At 37.2% G+C, this 16526-nt stretch overlaps 1 protein-coding gene across 2 annotated transcripts in view; it reads left to right on the forward strand.

Moving 5' to 3' along the window:
- ARHGAP42 (Rho GTPase activating protein 42) overlaps nucleotides 1-16526 on the forward strand; it is a 287432-nt gene that overhangs the window by 90180 nt on the left and 180726 nt on the right. For both annotated transcript variants that reach the window (XM_060303949.1, XM_030883708.2), the window contains exon 3: nucleotides 5124-5185. In XM_060303949.1, coding sequence (XP_060159932.1) covers nucleotides 5124-5185 — 62 coding nt within the window. The remainder of the gene's footprint in view (nucleotides 1-5123; nucleotides 5186-16526) is intronic.

A 16526-nucleotide genomic window follows, 5' to 3' on the forward strand; every position in this document is an offset into this window, starting at 1 on the left:
GGCAAGAATGTGGATAGCTAACATAATTTTCCAAAGTATCTGGCCTATCCTTTTCATAATATTTTATGAAGTCTAGAATAAGAGTTGGTATGTTTCTCCTTATAGAGCAAATAGATGGTGGGAATGTATTGTTAAATTCATCTACTGAAAGCCCACTGTGTATTAAATATTGTTTTTGGAATATTACTCTCACTAAATCAAACTCCTTTCATACCACCTAGGTATCGTCAAGATCTATCATTGCAGGACCAGCTGTTATATTCAGTGTTAGTCTGGACCCCCCAAATCAGATACTGCAGTGGTTTTTATTTATGTGAATATTTATAAATAAAATATGGAGCATCACAAATAATTGATTATAAGAGAAAATATTCGGGTATCAGAAATTTGCATGTAATAAAAAATGTTTTCAGATTTTGCTTAAGCAAAGTCTTATAAAAGTGGCTCAAGCAGTCACAAAATCCATAGCCATTTTGTATAAGGCCTTGTGATGAGTTCCGAGAGAGTCATTTTATATATGTTTTGTGCCCAAGGTCTGGTGGAGAATAGACTCCCTCTAGTTTTCATGGCCTCTTAAGGCATTTGTGGGTCTCATGCACCAGAGATTCTAATACTGGCTTCTAATCTCTAGAGTACTGCTGAGGAACACTAACTAGGCAGCTTGGATCTGCCTGATTTGTGTCGGAGGTACCTGTTAGACTTTGAGGGTGGGGCAGGCAGGGAAGTGACTGGCTATCCATCTGCCCTTTCTCTTAAAACCCAATTTATGTGATAATACCTTGAATTATTTTATACTTGCGTTATAGGATTGTTAATTTCTGTTTTCTTTCCTTGTTATGTTGTGCTTAGTAAACTATTAATGTGATACTTTGACATCGTTATAAAGAAGAATATTTAGGGAAAAACATTAGATCTGGGTTTAAAAAGTTAGTAGGCCACTGTCCCTAATTCATGAAATAAATTATTTAGTGTTCCTGACTGTTTCTTATAGAACAAATGATGAATCTGAAAGCTTCATTTGGACCAAGAAACATAGTATGCTTTTATAGAACTAGGACTATAATATTTAGAGAGAACAGTCTTAGTTTTTTTAAAGTCATTTCCCTGAAAAATGAACCAAAGAAAAAGAGGGAACAAAAGTTACTGTCAAATTGGGGCAGACCCAGAAAACTGCTGGAAGGAGAGTCGTTTTCGTTGTGAGGAACCAGACAAGCAGTTGCTTTTGCAAATGTTAAAATTTCTCCCCAGACTTCCTCATTATAATCTACTATTGTCATACTGAGTCTATAAATAGTATTTATAAGGGAAACAGACCAGAAAACCATTCAAGTAAAGCAGAAAATGGCCATTAAGTTTTGGACAAAGAGGTACAGCAGCAAAATGAGAACTTTGAGTTTCCTTCCTTGTAACCAAAATCTGATTTAAGGCAACACCACAATTTTGGAGTAGCAGTTACCTTGGGGAAATCTTTGGATTTCTGAAGTCATCATCGTAAAATACTCCCTGGGACCACTAGGGTGCTGCTACGTAGGCCAGTGAACATTTTCTGGGTTGATCAACTGGAAGGTTCTAGTATACCCATGTCAGTCTAAAATCAAGTTATAATCTCATTTATTTCAAAAAATACCTGCTGACAGGCTTCTCTGTGCTAGATATTTATTTACCCTTTGAGAAAATTAATAATATGTGGTCTGTGCCCTCCTAGGGTGTAGGCTAATAGGAAAATAAAGTGTTTTTCATTATTTGTTTAAAAAGTTATAGATTATTTTTTAGGCTTTACAAAAACTAGCAATCTCCTTTTCTACCAGTCCCTGCCACTTAATTCCTCAGAAAGACTGTTACAGGAGAATGGGGTGTCAGAGGGTGGTCATGTCCCAGGTCTTGGGCGAGTCCCTGGGACGCACCGCCAAGTGAGGGTCCTTGGCTTTGCGCAGGAAAGCATTCAAGAGTGAGCCATAGTAAAGTGAAAGCAAGTTTATTTAGAGAGATAGACATTCCATAGGCAGAATGTGGTCTGTCTAAGAAAGCAGAGCAGCCCCGAAATACGGGGTGGCTAGTTTTTATGGGCTGGGTAATTTCATAGGCTAAGGAGGGGGAGGATTATTCTAACTATTTTGGGGAGGGGGCGGAGATTTCCAGGAATTGTGCCACCGCCCATTTTTTGGTCTTTTATGGTTACGGCACCTGTGGGTGTGTCATTTAGCATATGCTAAGTATTACAGTGAGTGTATAATGAGGCTCAAGGTCTACTGGAAGTCCAGTCTTCTGCCATCTTGGGCCTAATGGGTTCTAACCAGTTTTTGTCCTATCCTGTTCTTCCTAATGGCTGTGTCATCCTTTTAAAGGTGGTGCCCTGCTCCCTTCTTTCCTGTCTCAAGACCACTTTGAACTTTTAGCCATTCCTCAGTTTCTTTCAACACCATGATTACCTTGCTACTTCTTGAGTTTTTCTTGTTGTTTTGTTTTTTGGTTTTTTAGTTTTATGTACCATCCTTTCACTTCATAGTGTTGTCACACTATGTCTTGAGTTCATACTATCTAACATGCTCCTTTCCCTTTCTCTCAATAGAGTTAAAACTTCATTTTGGCAAAATGAATTTAATTTTTAATGTTTATATCAGTGATTTTGTACATATTATTCACAACTCAGTTATTTCAATTATTTTGATTGTCTTATTTGTATAACTTTGTTTTCCCAGGAGTTAATTCACTTGTCCCTTGGTATTTGCAGCTTTCAGAATCCACAAATGCTCAAGTCCTTAATATAAAATCCTGTAGTATTTGCATATAACCTATATAACTTACGCATATCCTCCCGTATTACTTTCAGTCATCTCTAGATTACTTACAATACCTAATACAATATAAATACCATGTAAATATTTGTGGCACGCAGCAAATTCAAGTTTTGCTTTTTGGAACTTCTGGAATTTTTTTTTCTCCCTGAATATTTTTGCTCACTAGCTATAATTGCCTTTGAGTTTTCTTTAAAAAAAAAAAAAAAGGAGTGTAAATTTCCTCTCATTACATTTAGACACATCAGGATATTGATCAGTTCTATTTTTCTTTCTCTGTAGACATTTCCTGGAGCTTCTAACCTATTGCTCCAGTGTAGACAAGAGCCTCTCTGGACCTTTGGCAAAACTGTTGTCCTAGAATAGCTCTGTGTTGTCCTGAGAATTCCATTTCCTTCTTTGCTTTGCTAGAATTCATGTTTTCTTTTCATGTTTTGTTCCCAAGTTTTGTGAGAGTGTGTTAACCAATAGCTTCTGATAAAAGGAAGCATATGAGAGTAAGGTTTTTTGTTTTTGTTTTGATATTTATTAAAAAGGTTAGGCGGTGTGAAGTTAAAAATCTGGGGTTAAAGTGCTTCTTATACAGGCTTTCAACTAGTGTACTCTTTCTATTTACATCTCCTCTTATTTTCTCACCTCAGGAGTACCTGTTGCCTCTCCTTCTGTAGACCAGAATGACATACTTTTTGTCTTCTTTCTCTGCAGGCATGTTAACATTACCTTCCATCATTCAAAGTTTTGTTGACTTTTTCCAGTCTCAACAACAGATCTTCAATGGCAGTAGATAGCTGCCAGAATGATGACTGGATATTTCTTTACTGAAAGTACAAACATATAATATGCTATTGCACACTCCAGTTAAAATCTTCTATCTATTTGTAAAATGCTTTTCTCTTCAACTTATTGTTGTCAAAACTGGGTTGTAATGTAGCAATGATAGTTATTTCTGCAGAAATTAAAATCACATTTTAAACACTTTAGAAAAGTTCCACTTACTTTAAGGCCATTACTGTGTTTATGAGATTAATGTGAGTCTCCCAGGTAATCCTTTGATTTCTGTTTTGGTAACTGAATAAAATACAGTGTGGAGTAATCATAGGAATAGAATTTCAAACCAGCTTAGTTAGTGTAAGCCTAGTGGTTTTGAAAAGAGAGAAGAAAAATCCAAGATTGTAATTTTAAATTCTTAAATGGAAAATATTCTTTCTCTTTCTTAATGAGTTTTGTTGGTAAGACTCTTGATGTGTTGTTCTCACTCACCTCCCTTTATTGTAGACTTTATGCCAGACTTACTAGACTTCTGGTCTCACAGGATGTTTTCAATATTAGTATGGATGAAGGAAGAGGTGGGAGCCTAAAGAATAAGGACATAGAAGGGAAGGTTCAAGGCTTAAATCAAAATAAAATTTGCATTTACCTTATTTCTTTTGTTAGTTTTGTAATCTAAACATTCCAACTTTAGTTAATAATTCACATTAAGTATAAGTTACAGAAATTGATGTCGACGAATTAATCTTTCACAGTTTACTGTGTGGCACTGTGCATTTTTGAAGAATATGCTATTGTAACTCCCTGTTTACTTATTTTTTTTGTTTGTCCTCCCAAAGTTCCTGAACACTTCCCAAGCCTCAACAATATAGCTTCAGATAGTTTTCTAAGGCAGTGCTTCTCAACTTTAATGTGCAAAGGGATCAACTGGGGATCCTGTTAAAATGCAGATTCTGGGCCGGGGCCTGAGCATCTGAGCAAGCTCCCAAAATCCTGATGCTGGTGGTCCTCTGACCATTCTGACTAGCAAAGGTCTAAAGTACCTTGGATATGAGAGTGATACAGTAATACAGAATACAGAATCTGTTTTTAAGTGTATATGTGTTGAGCTTCAAGAAAGAAGTCAGTGGGAGACTTTGCATTACTGGCTGCTACTGAGTACATCTTAGTACTGGATTTATTGCTCCTTATAGATTTAATGAATTTATTATTTGTAGGATTCTGTTTAGAAGTGATTCCAGTACTATACTTTTGTTTATTACTGTGTAAATTTTATTTATTAAATATATAAACTATATTCCCTTAGTGCCTTTGAAGAAAAAATATTATACTTGATATGTGCTAAACTTCAATTTGTAGCACACAAACATCTCTTATATATAACTGTTAGTCATTGAAATCCTATTGTATATACTGTTTCCTGCTTATAAAAACATAACACCACAGAATATATACAAATTCATAAGTATCTTTATTGTAATGTTTATTCTTGTGCAATTGGATATCAGCAATGTAAAGAGGTTAATGCTTTTTTTTTTTTTAAACTTATCTTCTAAATAGCTCAGTCACTAAAAGAATTTGCAAGACTACTCATCGCAGTAGAAGAAGAAAGGAGAAGACTGGTAAGTCTCTTCTCCATTTCTTAAGAATAATGCTTTGTTTGGACATGTTAAAAGAAAAAATAGACCTTCTGAATTAGATTTAGTCATACCAGATTTTATAACTTGACACATGTACTGAATGTTACAGAAAAGATTTGTGAGTATGATGATCAAATATTGCTAATAAGATATGCCATTTCTTTTTGTTTCATTTGGTCAGCAGATATAAATTACATTCATTTTACTTTCCATTTAGTTGTTCTGAGCATTAAAAGTATTGAACAAACTGCCATGAAGAAACCCGTTCTAACTGAGCAGTCTTATAAATAACCTTAGTGTTATAATGAAGACACATTACAAGTATTAAAGACAGTTTTTGGAAGGAGCAACTAACTTTGCCAGGGTATTAGCAGGGGACTTTCTTGAAAAGGTGACATTTGAATTGGGTCTTGAAGGCTCGGAGGATTTTGCTGGGCTGGGAAGAATGGGAAAGCATTCTACGTTGACACATTAACTTATGTGGCAGTATCAGAGCATGGTTATTAGTAATACATTTATCCACTCACAGATATAATTTTGTACCCATTGTGTTCAAAGTTCTGTGTAGGCCCCTGTCTGTGACCCAGGCTGCCCATTCGCATATGGAAAAAATAGTAGTATATATCCCACAAGATCGTTGTAAAGCATTTGTAGCAGCACCTGGCACATTATAATAAATGCTGATGGTGGTAAATATGTTGGTTGTCAGTTACAGTGAGGGTTACAGACATTTAAAACGTCATCTTTGATATCACTGGCTTCACCATCCTGTTGGGGAGTTATATATACACATAAATAAAGTGCTCGGCTTGTGGACTGAATGGGCTAGGAACTCAGCAGTTTGGTGTCATTTTGCTCAATAGGTGAGGAAGACGAATTTGAGGAGGGTGCCCTTAAGGAGGCCCTGACTCCTGGGGAACATTGCCTGAGCTGAGGGAGAATCACACAACTAAGACATGGCAGTTATATAAGTGAGCTTGAGCGGAGGCCACAGGTGGGAGAAAGTACTGTGTATATTTGTAGAATAAGGCAGAGGGTTCTTAGAAGTTATCAGTAGAAGATTCGTTGGTAGTTTTGGGCGTATGTGGCATTTAAGAGCCAGGCTATGAAGTTTTGGTCTTTGTTATAAGCTGTGGGAAAATTGCTAGAAGTTTTTGATAGAAGAATGAGAGGATCAATATGGGATTTAGGAGAGATTAATTTGGTGGCCATGTGGGAGACATATTAAGTAAGGAAGAAATGTTGTGGAGAGGGGTGACCATGTTTTCTTAGGAAACATCAGCCTACCATAGGTCTGGTCCCAGTATCAGAGAGATAGCCATGCAATGTGATCTGTTCTAGTTAGAGATGAACCACTGTGGGAGACTGACCCTCTCTGGGGTGGTCAGAAAGAGCTTTTCTGTGGGGGTGACTTGACACTTTTAAGTGCTTTATACCTAAGCCTTCATAAACTTCTATACAATAGAAGTTCAGGTTCCATGGGGAGATGTGGGTGGTATGTGCACTTATGGCCCAGAAGACGAGCTGATGATGGAAGTGGGAAAGAGTGGTTAGAGAGAAGTGAAAATAAAGAGTTGGAAATGGCATGGGAACCAGGAGAATACAGTTGACCCTTGGACAACATGGGATGGAACTGCATGGGTCTAGGTATACGCAGATTTTTTTCGGTAGTAAATACTACAATGTTACACAATTTACTGTTGGCTGAATCCGTGGATATGGAGGGCTGACTATCAGTTACATGTGGATTTTCCACTGTGCCCCTAACTCCCGTGTTAGTTAGGGTTCTGGGTTGAGTGATTCAAGTCCTATGCAAATAGTTCAGGAGAGCAATGAGTCAACTAGCATGGGCTATAATTATAGAAAATGTATAAGAGTATGGGAAAGTGTGTTGTAGCTTGCAGGAGGAAAAGAGCCAAGAGAATGTTCTTCTAGCACTGAGGAGAGGCCTGGAGGCACCAAGGGAAAAGCTCTTCTTCTGTGCTGGGACAAAAGAGAGGATTGGTTAAAACATAGAGCTTTGGACAGTAAATTGGTTGGTTGGACAGATGGACAACAGTGTTAGGAAGGAGTGGTCATCTGCTGTGAGAGGAGATTGTAGAAACAGTTTAGAACAGCCAGGAGCAGGTTCTACAAGAGAAAAGGGACTCCTGGTCAGGGATAAAGAGCCGTTGAAGTTAAACATCATGAATATGTCCAGGAAAGATTGATAACCATGTTTTCATGGATTTTTCTAACAATACCCAGAGCCCTGGATTGTGAGTGGTAAGAACAGTTGGGAGGTCAGATTCAGGTAGGTGGTTGGCACAGAAGACGTGGTGTTGGATTACAGGGACATGGATTTGTATGATATGAATGAAAATGGGTCCTGATTGAGTACAGTGATGACTGAGGCAGGAGGATACTGATAGCCTTAGGAAGCAGAGAGGGCAAGCATGACTGCTTACCTATAATGAAGGTTAACTAGGAACACAGAAGATTCTAAGAGAGGACAAGGACATTGTGATCAGGAGTGGCAGTTGAAACATAGTGAACTTGACAATGGAGCTCGTTTAGATAGTGATAAAGTTAAGGTGTGGCTGAGCAGGGAGAAAGACCCTAGAAATTGGGAAAGCTGAGCTCTGAAGTTTGGATGTTTTATGAGCAGGATGTTGAGATCATCCAATATGGTAACAGGATAAAGCCCCCAAACCAAGAAGTGGCTGAGGAATGTGGTAGAGTGTTTCATAAGCAATGGAAATGGAGATTGGCCCACCAGCTCATAGTGTCTCAAGGATCTTCATTTCTGCCCTTAGCCATATTTCTCGTGTTGGAGCAGGGAGGGAATTCTACATTCATGAGTGAAGTCATACTGTGGGTTTTGATTGCCTTACATGTTGTTTCAGAGAAGGTCTGAGATTAAAAAATGCAAAATAATGAAGAAAAATCTCTATAGATGAAAGACTAATGGATTGCATTTCCACAAAGATTATATAAAAGTAATCATTTAAACACACAAATCTAAATATTGGAGTGTTTAATCAACACTTCCAGTCATTTGGTGTTACTATAACTGAAGGTACAGCTGGTAATGGATTTTGTGCAAAGAATTTGTATTTTAAAAAGTAGTGCTTCATTTAGGAAGTAGAATATTTTAAGTGTACTAGGAAAGTGTAAAAGAGTTCTATAACTGATTATAAAGTCAATTAATCATGCTGTTTTTAGCGATAAATCATGACATTGTATATTAATTGAATTTAACCAAAACCTAAGCATGTCAGAACAGTGACTAAACAAAAATAAAATCTCAGGAAGATGAAAAAGGACACAACGGTTTAAACAAATTCTCTTGCTTCCAATGATTTACCGTACTGAGTACATCATCTGGGTAACCTAAAGTCTATTTGCAGAGAAAGAGCCTAAAGAAACATTGATTTTCAGAAATGGAACTTCCTCTTTACTAACTTTAAGTATTGAGTTTTTGAAAACAAACTCTGCTAAAGCCAACTGAAAATGCATAGTTTTAATGCAACAAAAAAGTGACCCAGAGTAAGTTTGAAAATTTATTTTTTTATCTATTTCTATCTATTCTATTCTATCTATTCTATCTATATCTATTTTATTCTATCTATTCTATTCTATCTATTCTATCTATATCTATTTTTTTATCTATTTCAGACACTTATGAGGGTATAGTTTATCCTGTCATACTTCTCACTCAAAAACCCATCTTCCATGATTTGACATTTTCCAAGATGTCAATTGACACTTGCCATCAAGGGGCTAATAGAGAACAGCCTTTTAACAAGACAAATAGAAGAAATAATTTAATAGCCCTTTATAATGGCCTTAGTAAAATGCTTATTACTTGCAGTCGGGATATGGTATTCATTAGTGATAGAGGCCTTTTTTAAAAAGTGCATCTTTATTGGAAATGTAAGGGTTTTTCCCCATGGAATGCAGCATGTCCATGCTGTTGATTAGAAATGTCATAAATTGGGTGTCTAGGTGGAAAGGTTCTGAGACGGTGCCCAATGTAGACAGGGGCTTCTAAGCCATATAAACTTGGTGGTAAGGTCTCTTCAGTTTCCGTTTCTCCACAGGAACTGCTCTATTTTACTTCAGATCATAGCTGACTGGGCTGTGCAAATGCTACCATTTAGCCCATGCTGTTCAAAATTAATTTGAACAAATATTAACATATCAAGAGAACCCTCTGGAGAAGCATGAAATGGTCAGTTGAGGCCTTCTGGAAGAGATCTTGGTAGCTTCTCCTTTGTTATTTCTATTGAAATACTGAATTTGCCTCCCTTTTGCCTCCAGGCCTTTGGACCTGACATCCCCCTCTCCCTGAAGCCCTGGAACTGTACTTCACCCCTCATTCCTCCCTTCTTATTATTCTGCCTCTAGTTCCCTATTCTCCATCTCCCTGGGCTTTCTTTCTCTCAGTGTGTCTCTACAAGCTTCTTTTGGATTTAGACCTTTGCATTTGTCATTTCTTCTGCCTTGAACATCCTGATCTATATCCTCTCATGATTGGTTCCGTTTTGTCCTTCAGACTTCACCTTCTATATCTCCTGGGGGCTTGCACTTTCCATACAGTTTAAATGAGTCCCCTTTGGTATTTCTTTGACAGAAATACCTGCTTTCATGCAGCTTGCATTCTACTGGGGAGAAACAGACATTTAAACAAATTATGTCTGAGGGAGGTAAGTGCTAAAAAGAAAAATAATGTACCTGGTAGAATATGTTGCTCTTTATTGGGATGAAGAAGGAGATGAAGGAGAAATAGTTAAAATTTGAATCTATTTAGGTGTTTACTGGATATCCAAGGAGCCTTGTTGAGGGAGCATCTGGGTATATGTATGAGTCTGGAGTTCAGGGGAGCAGATGGAACTAGAGATATAAATTTAGACATTGTCAACATGTTGAGAGTATTTAAAGCTGTGGGAATGTATGAGATCACCCACCCAGTCTGTGAGTGTGCAGACAGAAAAGGTGGGAGGGTCAAGCCCTGAGGTGCGGAGTCCAGAGTTTGGTCAGATGAGGTAGAATCAACAAAGGAGATTTGGATCAGTAAAAGAACCAGGGGAGAACTGTTTGGACAGCTTGCTGGAAGTCCCATTTATTCACTTGGCTATCGCAGAGATGTAGGGCAATAATAAATAGAAACTTACAGGGCAATAATAAATAGAAACTTACAGGATGTGGACCAGAGGCTGTAGCCTTCTTCAGGATAGAGGCTCCAAATTATCTGTTTACCCTATGCTGCTCGTCCACCCCAGCCCCTGGGCCCTCACTTTCTGGGTACTCAGAGTTCCTGACCTTGACAAAAAAAAGTTTTGGTGTGCATGTGTGTTGTTTGTTTTGGTTGTGGGTATGTGTGCATAGAAATGTAGATATTTAAAAATCTTTGTCTCTAATTAAGGAAGCCAGAACTTCAGAATATTTTAGCTTGTGTTTATCGTGAAGAATTTATGTAGATGAACTTGTGTCTTATAGTTTTCATTTTGATTAATACTAGAAACCTCTTATTTTTACTGTTATTACCCATAATATTTAACATTCACATTTGACCTGTGTAAAGTTACAAATTTCACTTCAGGTTTCCCAGGATTTATATTCTTTCTATTCAGTGCCCATGTTTGTCTTTTTTATCCTGGGCAATGAAAGTACTTTCCTGAAATACGCCAGGTGTCTGGGCATTACTTTGGAATAACAACAACAACAGAAAGATGAGGTACTAGGAGGCGAAATGTGTAACCTTAATAATTACTTCCTTTGTAAGAGTTTTGAAACCTCTGCTTTCCTTTGTTATACTTTTTTGTTGTTGTTATTATACTTTTTTTAAAAGCATAATCAGTACTATATAAGGGTTAATGAGGGATAAAATCAAAATAGTTTTAGATCTGTATTAAAAAAAGAAAAAATGTGTCAAATGTAAATTACTTGATTATTGATATAAGATTTCAGTCTCTTATATGAGTCTTAAGAGATTTAAAAAACATATCTGTGATGTCTGTTACATTAGACACTAGTCATCTGTGGCTATTTAGCACCTGAGATGTGTTAGTTATTATGTGGTTTGAATTATATTTCTATTGTGAAGCACTGCTATACAAAATAATACGTGACTCTGAGCATTTTCAAGGTACCAGGCATTGCTACAATTGCTTATATTTTTACCTAATTTAATCTGCACAGCAACCCTCTCAGGTGTATGCTATTAATAGATCCATTTTATTTTATTTTATTTTCTACTGCTTTACAATGGTGTGTTAGTTTCTGCTTTATAACAAAGTGAATCAGTTATACATACACATATGTTCCCATATCTCTTCCCTCTTGCATCTCCCTCCCTCCCACCCTCCCTATCCCACCCCACCAGGCGGTCACAAAGCACCGAACTGATCTCCCTGTGCTATGCGTCTGCTTCCCATTAGCTATCTAGCTTACATTTGGTAATGTATATATGTCGATGCCTCTCTCTCGCTTTGTCACAGCTCACCCTTCCCCCTCCCTATATCCTCAAGTCCATTCTCCAGTAGGTCTGTGTCTTTATTCGTGTCTTACCCCTAGGTTCTTCATGACATTTTTTTTTCTTAAATTCTATATATATGTGTTAGCATACGGTATTTGTCTCTCTCTTTCTGACTTACTTCACTCTGTATGACAGACTCTAGGTCTATCCACCTCATTACAAATAGCTCAATTTCGTTTCTTTTTATGGCTGAGTAATATTCCATTGTATATATGTGCCACATCTTCTTTATCCATTCATCCGATGATGGACACTTAGGTTGTTTCCATCTCTGGACTATTGTAAATAGAGCTGCAGTGAGCATTTTGGTACATGACTCTTTTTGAATTATAGTTTTCTCAGGGTATATGCCCAGTAGTGGGATTGCTGGGTCATATGGTAGTTCTATTTGTAGTTTTTTAAAGAACCTCCATACTGTTCTCCGCAGTGGCTGTATCAATTTACATTCCCACCAACAGTAAAAGAGGGTTCCCTTTTCTCCACACCCTCTCCAGCATTTATTGTTTCTAGATTTTTTGATGATGGCCATTCTGACTGGTGTGAGATGATATCTTATTGTAGTTTTGATTTGCATTTCTCTAATGATTAATGATGTTGAGCATTCTTTCATGTATTTGTTGGCAGTCTGTATACCTTCTTTGGAGAAATGTCTATTTACGTCTTCTGCCCATTTTTGGATTGGGTTATTTGTTTTTTTGTTATTGAGCTGCATGAGCTGCTTATAAATTTTTGAGATTAATCCTTTGTCAGTTGCTTCATTGGCAAATATTTTCTCCCATTCTGAGGGTTGTCTTTTGGTCTTGTTTATGTTTTCCTTTGCTGTGCAAAAGCTTTGAAGTTTCATTAGGTCCCATTTGTTTATTTTTGTTTTTATTTCCATGTCTCTAGGAGGTGGGTCAAAAAGGATCTTGCTGTGATTTATGTCAGAGTGTTCTGCCTATGTTTTCCTCTAAGACTTTGATAGTTTCTGGCCTTACATTTAGGTCTTTAATCCATTTTGAGCTTATTTTTGTGTATGGTGTTAGGGAGTGATCTAATCTCATACTTTTACATGTAACTGTCCAGTTTTCCCAGCACCACTTATTGAAGAGGCTGTCCTTTCTCCACTGTACATTCCTGCCTCCTTTATCAAAGATAAGGTGACCATATGTGCGTGGGTTTATCTCTGGACTTTCTAGAGGAGCAAACTCAAAGGCACATAGTAATAAGTGGTATCTGAGGGTTTAATCCCAGGCTGTTGGGCTCCAGAGCCTCCACATAATTCATACTGTTACAAACTAAGACTTTTAAAACAAAAAATTACATAACAATAGCAAACATATTATTAATATAGTATGTGAAATGCTCTATGAAGTGCTGTAGGTGTATTATTTCAGTATCTTAGAAAAATTAGGGAAGATCACAGGCATTACAAGTTTTGAAATTAGATTTTAAAATTTCTTCATATTTAAACAGGCATACATTTCAGCAAAAACTTAATTCATTAATCCATTGACAGTTCTCTCATCAAATTTTGGCATGTGAGAGCCTAAGGTCTCTCCCCACTCCTTTGAACCAAGAATTCATGAAATTGGAGAATATTCTAAATGTTGAGAAAATTACATGTCCTTATTTCTCTCAATGAAAGATTTTCCCTTGTTTAATGGAAAATTTGCCATAGATTTTTGCATTGCACATATGCTGTCAGATGATATTGATTAATCTCTGAGTTTCTGGCATTGATACTGTTATATGCTTAAGTCCAATTATCTGTGAAGTAATCCAGTTTCTTTTATTATCTCAGATAAATAATGCACAGTATGCCAACATTCCACATGTATGAATATGGATTATGTTTCTGGTATGTCTTAGGTTAACATTTATTAGAAGCAAACTTTAGGTATGCTGGCCTACATACCAACATTTTTCTTTTTTTAATTAATTTTTTTTTTTTTTTTTTTTTTTGGCCACGCTGTGCAGCATGTGGGATCTTAGTTCCCTGACCAGGGATCAAAGCCATGCCCCCTGCAGTGGTAGTGCGGGGGTCTTAACCACTGGACCACCAGGGAAGTCCCCATACCAACATTTTTATACAATGATTTCACCTGAAATTTAAAAAAAAACAAAAAAAAATCTCAACGTTCTACATGTACAAAGTTCTGATTTTTCACATTTATTGAATTGCAGAGGCTTCCCATGATTTCCCTGATTTTCAGTTATTTGGTGAAATAAGAAAAGGTAGGATTCAGAGGTGGCAGGTTACACACAATTCATCATGACTGCAATGATAGTGTCTTTTATTTTTTTATTGGTAATAGTCCTAGTATTGATTTGTAGTTTTTAGAGTGTGCAAAGTGCTTTTAATATATATTTTTATTTTATCCTCCAACAATCTGAAACTGAGTTCAGAATCTAGATGAGTTACTCAAGATGATACATACCACTAAGTGACAGAGTCAAATTGAGTAGGACTCAGTTTTAGGTCTTTGGACTTCAGTCCATTGTTCTGTTACATCCTGTGTCTTCTCTTTTTTTATTTAAATTTTAACTCCTTGAGGACAGAGGCCTGATCTGTTTTGTATTTTTTTTTTTTTCCCTTGTGTATATTACCTGTTCTGAAAACCGTCTTGGTTGTCCAAACTTTAGAATAATGCATACTCCTTTACAGAAAAAGAAAAGGTGGTTTTGAAAGTTATCACAGCTTCCTATTTGCCATTTCTCAGATTGTTTACTTAATTAATTATGGTTAAGTCTAAAAGAGAAATAAACTTTCTTTGAGTAAAATTTGCTAATTTTGTGTGAAGACCTTTAATAGGGTAATTGCTAGGGTTTCAGAAAATACCTCAAAGTGTCCATATTTGTGAATTATGTCTTTTGATTCTATAACTGAAAAAGTCTTAGGACACAATGATGACTAGAAATGTCTGTCAAAATTCTGAAAAGATCTTTGAATAGATCTAGTGTAGTGGTCAGACAGTGAAGCTGTCCTGACAGGCTGCCTTGACTTTGAGCCATTTCCCTGCTCATTCACGCTTCTCCCTAGAGTATAGGAAAGGGGATAAAAGAGAAAACTTGAGACTTGATTGTTATGTTCTATACCAGCTCTCGCAGAAGAAGGAAAGCAGCTTGTACCTTCTGTAGTTAAATTAAGGTTTGTATGCTATTCTAAGTTATGTTCTGGTGAATTTGAGGTTTTTGCTTCATTGTGAAGGAATTCAGAGATGAAGTGATAGGTAAGAAGTGGATTTATTTAGAGAAACACACTCCACAGACAGAGAGTGTGGGCCATCTCAGAAGGTGAGAGAGCTCCTAAATATGGCATGGTTAGTTTTCATGGGCCGGGTAATTTCATAGGCTGATAATTGGGAGGATTATGCCAGTTATTTGGGGGAATAGGTGGAGATTTCCAGGGATTGGGCCACCATCTGTTTTTGGCCTTTCATGGTTAGCCTCAGGACTGTCATGGTGCTGGTGGGTGTGTCATTTAGCATATGCTAATGTATTACATTGAGTGTATAATGAGGCTCAAGGTCCACTGGAAGTTGAATATTCCGCCATCTTGGACCTAGTTGGTTCTAAACAGTTTTTGTCCTGTCCTACGGCTGTGTCATTCTTTTAAAGGTTGTGCCCTGCCCCCTTCCCTCCTGTTTCAGTTCTGCTGTCTTGGCTAGCAGTCAGCAGAGGGAACTGAGATGACACTAATTTTGAAATATATTTGTATTTAGGTTTACCAGTTTCATTAACATTTGGGCATAATTTTTTTTCTTTTGGTTGATGCCATTCTCACAGCTGGTATTTCATGGGTGTATATCAAGTTGCTAGATTTAAAGATTTGTAAATGGAAATGTGGCAGTAATCATCCAGTCTTTATATTTTCCTATTTCCAAAGATCCCTTTATATTTTTAAGATTAACCTTGACTGTATGGAAGGATTTAGGGGAACTTTTCCACCAGATAGTGCTATTTTAAAAGCAGTCAATTTAAAATAGGATACATGAATAAAGAACTTTCACTTTTTTTTTCCTGTCGAGACATAAACTGTATTGAAAATTTCCTTTTCATTTTTGCTACTTTGGCATGAATCTTTGGGTGTTAGGTTTTTGTTGCTTGTGGCTGCAGGAGTCTGCTACTGGACACAGCACCTGTGATTTCCATCTCTACTTCTTCCATCTTCCTGCCTTTGCCATTGATCCCAGTTGTATAGGCTTTACTTTGGAGTCTTATAATTGCATATCATATTTTCAAAAGTACATTTATTCTGTGGTGTTGGTCATCGTATTTCATTGATACCGTTGGGTATGTGCTAGTCTTTACTACATTTATAAACCATGTTTTGATTTGTTTTTATTTTTAAGATGTATTTATTATTTTTTGACTTATTTTATTTACTTTTGGCTGCGTTGGGTCTTAGTTGCAGCACGCAGGATCTTTGTTGAGGCACACGGGATCTTTCACTGTGGTGTGCGGGCTCTTCCTTGTGGTGTGAAGGCTTCTCTCTAGTTGTGGCAGGCGGGTTTTCTCTTCTCTAGTTGTGGCAAGCAGGTTTTCTGTTCTCTAGTTGTGGCCCACAGGCTCCAGGGCGCGTGGGCTCTGTAGTTTGCAGCATGTGGGCTCTAGTTGAGGCGTGCGAGCTCAGTAGTTGTGCACAGGCTTAGTTGCCCCGCTGTATGTGGGATCTTAGTTCCCTGACCAGGGATCGAACCCGCATCCCCTGCGTTGTAAGGCAGATTCTTTACCACTGGACCACCTGGGAAGTCCCTTGATTTGTTGTTTGATAGTTAGGAAACACAAAGATACTTTGATACCATAAATAGTAAATATATA

Source organism: Globicephala melas, chromosome 8, assembly GCF_963455315.2.
Source record: "Globicephala melas chromosome 8, mGloMel1.2, whole genome shotgun sequence".
In the NCBI taxonomy this organism is placed as follows: domain Eukaryota; kingdom Metazoa; phylum Chordata; class Mammalia; order Artiodactyla; family Delphinidae; genus Globicephala; species Globicephala melas.